Genomic DNA, 11,097 nt, shown 5'->3' with positions numbered 1-11,097 from the left:
GTGTCCAGGGATGTGTAGGTTGGATGGATTAGCCATGGGAAATGCAGGGTTATGGGGATAATGGGTCCTGGTGGGCTTCTCTTTGGAGGATTGGTGTGGACTTGATGGTTTGAATGGCTGCTTCCACACTGTAGGGATTCTATGACTTTAATTATGTATTCAGATCCACAATAAGGTAACTGCTGCCAAATTTCAACACAAAAGTGGCTGAACTTATCTGTATGGAGATCTAATCGCGCTGAGGTCAGGATTTGGTTGCTGTCAAAATGTGTCTTTAGATAAAAAGTTTGGATGCAGATAATGCGAACTCCTTACATCTTATCTTAGCATTCAACAGAATAGATATTTATAAGAACATAATGAAGTGGGTTTAAACGTTACCTTATCTTCAGAGTTTTCTGTTGGACCAACTTAAGATGTGTTCAATCAACTTGTTCGGAAATGTTATTATACACCTCCAAAACAGTTGGGACTTAAATCTGGGTCTCCTGGCTCAGAGATAGGGATGCTACCACTGCACCACAAAAGCCTATGAAGTGGGTATAAACTTGATTAATGAGCAGTTCTAGAAAACACAGAAATGTGTCTGCAATGAGCACACGCACTTTCAAAATACAATTTGATAGAGTTAGGAACCTTGAATGGTTGTAGCACAGAAGGCGGCCATTTGATCTATCAAGAGCAACACATCCCATGTCACGTCCTTTCTCCATTGCCCTGCAAACTTTTCCTCCTCAGAGAAATACATTTTAATGGACGGATAAAGGGAGCGGACATAATAACAAGAGATAACAGGGTGTAGAGCTGGATGAACACAGCATGCCAAGCAGCATCAGAGGAGCAGGAAGGCTGACGTTTCGGGTCTGGACCCTTCTTCAGACATAATAACAACCTCTTCCCCTTCTGGGCTATACTTTCCTCGTTTGCATTCGCATTGCAACAGTGCAGGAAAGGGGGAAAATACTTCAGAAGGGAAATGTTTGGAGGGTCACAGGGAAGTGGCTTTCGAAATACTTCAAGATAAGTCAAATGGCCATTTTGCTGTGCTGATCCTAAATTGATTGCAGTTCTGTAAGAACGTAATATGTTGCCGTGAGCATGGCCACGTGCAAACTGTTAGCGGAGACAGGATCTGAATACACTTACCCTTCAGGATATTACACACTGACAAACTTAAAACAACAACATTTCCTCTTCCTAAAACATTTTATTATAATTCAAATTTCCAGAATCCAGCAGTCTTCTGCCAATTAAGGAGTGTCAAAGTAAAACAAAAATTGAAATTGTTTCTCTTTTACTGGTATGTATTCAGTTTCAAAGGGATCACCAAACGCTGTGAAAAGAAGGCAGGAGATTTGACAGCCTGTGGTAGTGTAGGTTTCCTTCCTGGGATTTCCTCACTGTTTGCTGTAGACTGCACACAGTCGAGCACTGGTTATGAAGCATACTCCGGCGGATAGTACTGAGCAGTGGTGCGGGGATGGAGGGCTATGACACGCCGCCGGGACATCCCAATGATTTTCAGTGACCGCGGGGGGGATAGTGTGGAAGTGGCGGCGGCAGCGACAGCATGGCTCCGAGAGTTGGCGTTTCAAAAGGAACAACGAAAGCCCCGCGTCATCCGCCGCAATAAATAGCTCTCGCCAGGACCGAGGGGAGACAGCTCAGTCACCCAGAGTGCGCCAACAAAGCTGGCCCAGCTTCTCACTGAGCTGATCAAAATCAAACAAAAATCCCCAATCAGAGCTTGCCTGCTCACTCATCCTAAAGAACCTCTCCAGGACTCAGTCAACTCTGAGCAACAAGACCCCTCCAACACACACCGTGTGTCCATTCCACCAGGATGTCTACCTGGAAGCTCTAGTAGGTGTTCCTGGTGCAGGTGAAGAATCTGATCCTCACTCCAGGACCATTGCTTGAAGGCTGAGTTGATATTTATTGGTGGATTGTTTGGTTGTGTGTGTGTGTGTTGGGGTGGGAGGGTGTCAGTCCACTTCCTGTGAGAGATCTCCCACCCCCATCCACCCCCACCCTCCAGCCCAATCCACCATTTCCCCCCTCCTCAGAAAGACAGAGAGAGACAGGGGCAAAGAGAGAGAGAGGGAGACAGGGTCAGAGAGAGAGAGGGAAGGAGACAGGGGCAGAGAGAGAAGGGAAACAAGGGCAGAGAGAGAGGGAGACAGGGTAGAGAGGGAGAGGGAGACAGGGTCAGAGAGAGAGAGAGGGAAGGAGACAGGAGCAGAGAGAGAGGGAAACAGGGGCAGAGAGAGAGAGGAAGACAGGGCAGAAAGAGAGGAAGACAAGGGCAGAGAGAGAGAGAGGAAGACAGGGCAGAGAGAGAGAGGGAGACAGGGGCAGAGAGAGAGAGGGAGAGACGGGGACAGAGAGAGATGGCCACTGAAGCTGGCCTCCATGCCTGGAACCTGAGCACCATCTCCAGCACCAACCAGACGGTGAGTGAGCGCCTGGCACCGGCCTCGCTAGAGGAGCTGGCAGTGACCTGCTCCATCGGTACCATCCTGTCGCTGATGTTTCTGACCGGGGTGGCGGGCAATGTCTACACGCTGGTACTGATGTGCCAGTCCATGCGCTCGGCCGCCTCCATGTACATCTACATCGTGAGTCTGGCGCTGGCGGACCTGCTCTACCTCTCCACCATCCCCTTCATCGTCTGCACCTACTTCGCCAAGAGCTGGTACTTCGGGGACCTGGGTTGCCGGCTGCTGTTCAGCATGGATTTCCTCACCATGCACGCCAGCATCTTCACCCTGACCGTGATGAGCACCGAGCGCTACCTGGCCGTGGTCAAGCCTTTGGACACGGTGAAGAGGTCGAAAAGTTACCGGAAGGCGATCGCGGTGGTGATCTGGCTGGCTTCGCTGTTGCTCGCCCTGCCCATGCTGCTTATCATCAGGTTAATGCGGATCCGGGGCAAGAGTATCTGTGCTCCCACTTGGAGCCTGCACGTCTTCCGAATCTACATGACCGTGCTGTTCACCACCAGCATCCTGGCCCCTGGGATAATAATTGGCTATTTGTACATTCGCCTGGCCCGGACCTACTGGGTCTCCCAGCTCACCACCTTCAACGACAAGCAGACCAAGCGCTCGCCCAACCAGAGGGTTCTCTACATGATCTTCGCCATCGTCCTGGTGTTCTGGGCTTGTTTCCTGCCTTTCTGGGTCTGGCAGATGATCGAGTACTATCAGTCCCCCCTGCCCCTGTCCCAGAAGACCCGGGGTCACATCAACTACCTGATGACCTGCCTGACCTACAGCAACAGCTGCATTAACCCTTTCCTGTACACGCTGCTCACCAAGAACTACAAGGAGTACCTCGGCAATCGGCACCGGAGCATCAGTAACAGCAGCTCGTTCCACGGCCGGAACCCCCGCTTCCAGCGCTCCTGCCGCTGCTCGCTGTCCTCCAGCAGCCAGCAATACACCGAGTCTATGACCCTCAGTCAGATCTCCGGCTCAAACAACAGCACCATCTCGGTAAGGGGTTCCGATCGAAATTCGCGCTCTTCCTCTGTCTTTCTGCTCGAATTTCCCCTATCATTGACAATTCATCGCTCATGACTAGTCTGTGCCTAATGCCAGTGTCGGTTATTGCATTTTGTACACTTGTGCTCGATCATTTTATTGAAAATGCCTTTTTTTAAAACAAAAGGAAGTTAGTTTTGGTTGAAATTGTGCAGCTATGGATTTGTTGTTAAGAGTATTGACTTGTTAAGAGTTCATATCTACCCTAATTTCTAGTGTAAAATACTGTATAGTGAAGAGCACAGCTAAAACTACTGTAAGAATGGTAGCGTTCCAAAATATCGAAATAGGTCCATTTACTTCAAAGGTAAAGTGCAGTTTGACAAAAAAAAAAGTTTACTTAGTTGAACAATCTTGTGTCATCAGTGGTTCAAATCATTTGAGTGCAATTGAAATTATTGTAAGGTGCGGTCATCAGTGAAGACGATTATATTTTGGTTCATTGGTACTGGGAAATTGTTTAGAGTGCATGCCACATGAGCAACTGACTCTGCTTAAAACGACCAATCATTTAGTACTCACAGATTTACAAAAAATAATATGCACTTAGCACAAACTTGAGCCCAACAGATCAAACACAATTATCATCCTGTCCAATTGACAAAGTAATTTGAGATACCTCACAGCCCAAGATGGAGTTTTGCTAAATCCGGTGCAGAAAAGGGGATGAATAATTTCAGAAGAGAAAGTGCCTCGAAATCTACAGGATCACCAATCTAGATCCAGAAGGTTCTGAGGAAGGGTCACCGGACCCAAAACGTTAACTCTGGTTTTTCTTCACAGGTGCTGCCATACCAGCTGAGCTTTTCCAGCAACTTCTGTTTTAGGTCCAGAAGATTTATGGTTTCCTGTGGCCCGTCGTTCAAACTTCACTAGCTCACACACTCCAATGTACCCTGAATAGTCTTTTCCACTGGAAATTGTCAAGCCCTCTATTAAAATACTGCAGTGCCTCCAGAATTCCCAATTTCAGGATGTCTGCATTCACTTAGAGCTTACAAAAACTGTGCAGTACTAGGTTGTTTCTGTTAGTTTTTTATAACATGTTAAGCACAAAGTGGATTATAACAATGTGAAAAGTTACAAAAGCACTTCAACTGGAGCAGATCTCAAAAAAATAAATATCTTTGAATTTAAATAAACAGATTTTTTGGTGTTTCGGTCTTGGTGTCGATTAATGATGATTTTCCTTCCTATAAAGATTAGCGGAGACCATGTGAATAGCTTGTTGGAATTGTGTTAGATCATTATTACAGCATTGTAACTACCAAAGTAAACAGACAAGTCAATATATTGACACAATAACTTGTGCTAATCCAAAGATGCATCTGTATATTTCTTTCAATAATTTTCAAAATACATTGATTTTTTTAAAAAATAGCACTATTCCACTTTATAATTCCTGCCATTTCCAGCTTTAATGTTGCATTATAATAGAGTATCTTTTATACTGCTAACTTTCAATTAACGGTTAATATTGTCAGCTGTTTGCTGGAAAAGTTCCAAATCCCACCTATAACTTTGCAGTTAAATACATTGAAAATTGTGGTTTACAGACAACTTTGGAGTCTTTGCCTCTGATAATCCGTATTAAATGTAACATCTTTGACATATTCTCAGTCTTATATTTTAATTCAGAGACATTTTCTCACTTGATAATGATCAGCAAGGTTTTACTACACATTCCGATAGACCCAGGGAAGAAGAGATTCACAAGTTATAAATTTTTAATGAGGTTTTACTATTATGTACTAGCCTAGACTTGACTAATCAAATTCTAAGGATGTAAAATATTACGTCTTTTGGATTAGATTGTGTGCAATTCTGTTAAGTATATAATATCTGAACAGTATTAAATAGCTCAACCAAAATAATGATTTCTATAAAATGCTATTCTATTCAGCAGTGTATAATTTAATAAGTTAATAATTATATATTCTGTTGATCATACAAGAGAAGTGCAATGTCAACATTATATTCTTTGGAACAGTTGTAGTGCAGTAAAATTGACTCATAATCATTGTGAATTTTAGAATATTTTCAACAGAATGTACATTTTCCATTAAATTGAATGTTTGAACTAGCTAAACAAAGTAATAATTCAGGAAATCGAGATAACTGTTGCTAAAAATAGTTTGAAACAAGGTCCTGCTGTCCATTTTGTGAATCAATCATATGATTTTCTAAATTGTAAGCTAAAACCAAACGAAGGAAATGACTAATAACACCAAGGTATTGGAGAAACAACCAGAGGCAGTAGAAATCCACTTCCATGGCAGTTTTTATAAATGGCAAAAAAAAACCCAGTCCTCTACCTGAGCCAAAACCATTATTAAATGTAGGATAGTCACTTACATTAAATATTTAGAAGCCTTTCAGAGGATTTAATTATTGTAACCTTGAAACACTATTGCCCTACAGATTAATTTCTTCTTCTTTAATATCACAGTTTAATCAGTGACTTCAAACTGTTTCTTAAATAAGCTGCAGGATTTAAGAAAGGACTCAAGCATTCTGTATTAACTCTATACTTCTTGTTATGTTTGGTCCATTCTGAGCTTGTAAAACTTTTGTTAATCTTTAAGTAAACTGTCACTTATTTCTCCCCCAGAAACATTATTACATATTAGCATAAATACAAAGCAACTGGGCTTCTGGCTTTAATGGAACAATGAATTAGATCACAGAAATTGATCCCTAAGTCTGGCAGAAACCTGAAAATCTCAAGTCCTAAAAATGGTATTTTACTTGTTTAGCCATGATAACCCAGTGCTGTAATTAAAAACAAATGGAATAGGATCTCAAAATTCTGGGAAAATTTTTGAAATGCTATGGTATTCAAAAATAAATGTAATAGTCAACTACCATAAGCTAATACCTTTAAAGGCTATCTTTGAAAGTATAATTAGTGATAAATCATACAAAAAATGACTCATTAAAACCCATTTAGTTCACTACATCAAGGAGTAATCATTCAACTAAACAGATAAAAATACTTACACATTGAGCTGATCAGGTAATATTTCAATCTGTTAGGAGTCAAATTTTAACAACATCTTTTTCCAACTAATGTTTAGAATATTTACAGTAAGGTGGAAATGTTCATGTGCCAAGATGTAGCAATTCATTAGGTATGTTGGAACATATTGAAAAATTATTTATAAAGATTACTTCTCTGGATTTTTTCTAATTAAATTGTAAATGATTTTGGCTTGCCCTAAGGTGAAAAGAATGAGGATGAAATTAGGCAGCTGACTTCATGTATATTAGGATTATGTTTGGTTATTTAACAGAAGCAAAAGTGAATACATTTTGTGGTCATTTTTGCATTCCTAATTTATGTGAAGATTTTTGATTACTGAAAATCTTAGTGATAGGGAACAAACACTTCTGTTTTCAAGTACGGAGTGTCAGGTATATAACAACCAAAATTCTTTATGCAAAATGATTAAGAATTTCAAAGTTAATCTGTTACGAGAGTGATTGACTGAGCATTTGGACAAATATGAGTTGATACAGAGAATGAAGAGGTACATAAATTGTAACTCATACTGAGGAACTCCGTTGATTATTTAAATATTGAGTTAAAACTGAGGCAATAAATATTTGAGACAAAATAATGTCTTTGGATGTGTCATTTTACATAGGCTTCCAAAACACTTTCAACAAGTGTCCTCATAAAAGACTGTTAACAATAAGGAGAACTCATGAGATTGGCAGCATCCTTGGATAGGGGATTGCTTGGAAGAAGGGGAAAGAGTGCCAGGATAATCATGCACTCACGGCTGCAGGATGTGACTAGTGGGTTTTCACTGGGAAAGCCTCAATTTTTCACTTTATTATAAGTGACTTTGATGAAAGCATAAAGAGCCATAACATCTAAGTTATGCTAGATATTAATACGGTATATCAGAATAGCAAATAGCAATGAGATATTGATAGATTCAGTAAATGATCAGAATTGTGGCAGATATAGTTCATTACAGGAAAGTGAGATTTAGACCTAAAATGGTAGATCAGAGTATTTTCTAATTGTGAGAAGCTGCTGAATGAATAGAGAAGTTTCGGTATTCAAGCACATAAATCACTGAAAGCTAATGTGTAGTTATACAAAAAAATTTAAAAAACTAATCTCAAAAAGGCTACACTACACAGGGACAGAGGTTATGTTACAGCAGTAAAAATTTTTGCCTGGACTCCATCTAGATTGTCACAAAAATGTATGCTGTTCTTGGAGGGGGTGCAGTGCATTTCACCAAATGATACTGAGTCAAAAATGATTAAGTTATAGCAGTTTGCATAGACTAAGCTTGTATTTCTTGCAATGTACAGGATTAAGGAGTGATTTAATTGATGTTACTAAACTGACCACTTCTTTAGGAGATAGTCAAGAGCAATGTGGCAAAGATCCTTAAAATTAGAGCAAGTCTATTCAAGGGTGATGACAACACAAAGCATTTCTTCATACATAGGCAATGAAAATCTGGAATTTTATTTCACCCAAAAAAGCCTTTGAGGTTAGGTCACCTGAAAATTTCAATGGTTTGTGTTAGACAAGGGCATTAATGGTTACAAGGTGGGTAGAATTAAGCTATAGGTCAGCTATGATCCAATTGAATAGTGGAGCAGGCTTCAAAGGTTGAATTACCTATTTCAGTTCTTATATATAGTTTATAGCTAAATTAACTGTTGTATGTTCTATTATATTCCTTGAAGAAAAGGGAAACTTCCATTTTTCCAGCATCTTTCAGCTCTTCAAGATGAAGTGCCACACAGACAATAAAATATTTTTAAATCTTAGACTCCATTATAATGTATCAAGCTAATTTGTGAGGTTCTAAAACAGCAATGAGATAAATGGTCAGATTATTTATTTCTGTGATGTAGTTCAGTTGGTAAATATTACTCAAGAGACCAATAAAAGATGCAGTTCTCTTTTGAATTGTCCCCCACCATATTTTAATTCTGCCTAACACCTTTGATAGGATGTAATAGAAGCTTAAACTTTTTTTGTCTAATTCTCTCATGGGATGTGGATAACCAAGGTGAGGCCAGTATTTCTTGCTAATCCCTAATTACTGAGGAAAGGGTGGTAGGAAATCTCCTTCTTGAACTGCTGCAATCCATCTAGTGCAGGTACACTCACAGAGATGCTAGGAAGGGAGTTTCAGAATTTTGACCCAGTGACAGTGAAGGAATGATGACATAGTTCTAAGTCAGGATAGAGTGTGGCTTGGTGGGGATTCTGCAGGTGGCTGTGTTCCTATGCATCTGCTGCCTTTGCCCTTCTGGATGGTAGAGGTCATGGGTTTAGAAAGTGAAGTAGCGAGAGCCTTGAAGAGTTGTTGCTGTGCATCTTGTATTGCTGCCTCTGTGCATCAGTGGTCGAGGGAGTAAAGTTGATGGATGGTGTGCCAACCAAGCAGGTTATTTTGCCCGAGGTGGTAACAAGCTCATTGAGTGTTGTTAGAACTGCACTCATCCAGGCAATTGGAGAGTATGCCAACCCACTCCTGACTTGTGCCTTATAAATGGTGGACGGCCAGTAGGAAGACAGGAGCTAAATTACCCACCTCAGAAATTCCAGTACCTGTTCTTGTAACCACAATATATATATACGTGTGTATATATGGCCAGTCCAATTCCATTTCTGGTCAATAGTAACTGCCAGGATAGTCTGGGGTTCAGTGATGATCATGCCATTGAATGTCAGGGGGAGATTGTTACATTCTCTCTTGTTGGTGATGTCCATTTCCTCGCACTTGTACGGGATGAATGTTATGTTTCGCATATCAACCCAAGCTGGGTGTTATCCACAACTTTCTGCATCTGGACTGTTTCAGAATCTGAGGAATCATGAAGAGTGCTGAACATTGTGCAATCATCAATGAAAACCTTGATGTCTGAACTTGTGATGGAGTGCTAATCATTGTGAAGCAGCTGAGAAAGATTGGGTCTAGGCAACTATCCTGAAGAACTCCTGCTGAGATGTCCTGGGACTGAGATGATTGACCACCAAAAACCTCAATCATCTTCTATTATGCTATTTAGTGGGGCGTTCTCCTCTGATTCCCATTGACTTCGATTCAACAAGGTCTCCTTGATGCATGGCCTAGTGGTATTATCACTGGACTGTTGACCCAGATAATGTTCTGCAGACTTGGGTTCCAATCCAACCATGGCAGATGGTGGAATTTGAATTCAATAAGTATTTGGAAGTAAGGCTCTAATAATGGCCATAAATCCATTGTCAATTGTCAGGAAAAACCCATCTGGTTCACTAATGTCCTTTAGGGAAGGAAACTGCCATCCTTACCTGATCTGGCCTACATGTGACTACAGACCCACAACAATGTGGTTGACTCTTAACTGCCCTCTGGGCAATTAGGCAATAAATACTGCCTGGCCAGCGATGCCCTCATCCCATGAATGAATAAAAATAATGCATGGTTAAACACTGCTAAGTGATATCGTGGATGGCCACTCTCACCTCCATTCTTGAGTTCAGCTTTTTTCATGAATATTTGTAGTGATACTGTGATGTGATCAGGAATCAAATGACCGTGGTGCAACCCAAACTGAGTGCCAGTGAGCAGCAAATTGCTGCATTTGCCACTTGATAACACTGGCAGTGACACCTTCTGTCAAATTGTACATTAAGTATAGGAGTTGGAAGATCTTGTTGCGACTGTACAGGACATTGGTTAGGCCGCTTTCAGAATACTGCATGCAATCCTGCTCTCCCTGCTATAGGAAAGATTTTATGAAATTTGAAAGGGTTCAGAAAAGATTTACAAAGATGTTGCCAGGGTTGGAGGGTTTGACCTATAAGGAAAGGCTGAATAGATTGGGGCTATTTTCCTTGGAATGTCTGAGACTGAGGGGTGACCTTATAGAGGTTTATAAAATCATGAGGGGCATGGATAGGGTAAATAGACAATGTCTTTCCCCCTGGGTGGGGAAGTCCAAAACCAGAGGGCATAGGTTTAAGGTGAGAGGAGAAAGATTTGAAAGGGATCTAAGGGGCAACCTTTTCACACAGAGGGTGGTGCATGTATGGAATAAGCTGCCAGAGGAAGTGGTAGAGGCTGGTACAATTACAACATTTAAAAGGCATCTGGATGGGTATATGAATAGGAGGGTTTGGAGGGATATGGAGCAAATGTTGGCAAATAGAAGTAGATTTATTTAGGATATCTGGACAGCATGGATGAGTTGGACTGAAGAGACTGTTTCCGTGCTGTATATCTCCATGACTCGATGACTCTATATGAGCTTGTGATGCCACCCACTGCCAACAAATGTAATTGAGTACATCATTGCCACTGTCCCCTTTTCTGAATAGGCCTACAAAACCAACTGTCTGTAAAGTAGTAGAGGAAAACCCACAGGTAGTCTAATGGGAAGAGGCTATTTTCTTAAACAAAAAGTACTTTATTGCACAATAGCAACCAGCCTGAAGTTACATTATAACAAGGTGTAGAGCTGGATGAATACAGCAGGCCAAGCAGCATCAGAGGAGCAGGAAGGCTGACGTTTCAGGCCTAGACCC

General features: G+C 41.2%; 1 protein-coding gene across 1 annotated transcript in view; it reads left to right on the top strand.

Moving 5' to 3' along the window:
• The first annotated feature begins 2,390 nt into the window (after positions 1–2,390).
• LOC109915584 (urotensin-2 receptor) overlaps positions 2,391–11,097 on the top strand; it is a 12,342-nt gene continuing 3,635 nt past the window's right edge. Inside the window, exons 1-2 of the mRNA XM_048611118.1 lie at positions 2,391–3,497; positions 5,579–5,595. Of these exons, the coding sequence (XP_048467075.1) occupies positions 2,391–3,497; positions 5,579–5,595 (1,124 nt within the window). The remainder of the gene's footprint in view (positions 3,498–5,578; positions 5,596–11,097) is intronic.

This window comes from Rhincodon typus, chromosome 23 (assembly GCF_021869965.1).
Source record: "Rhincodon typus isolate 14 chromosome 23, sRhiTyp1.1, whole genome shotgun sequence".
Lineage (NCBI taxonomy): Eukaryota > Metazoa > Chordata > Chondrichthyes > Orectolobiformes > Rhincodontidae > Rhincodon > Rhincodon typus.
This window is presented reverse-complemented; position numbering and strand designations above follow the sequence as displayed.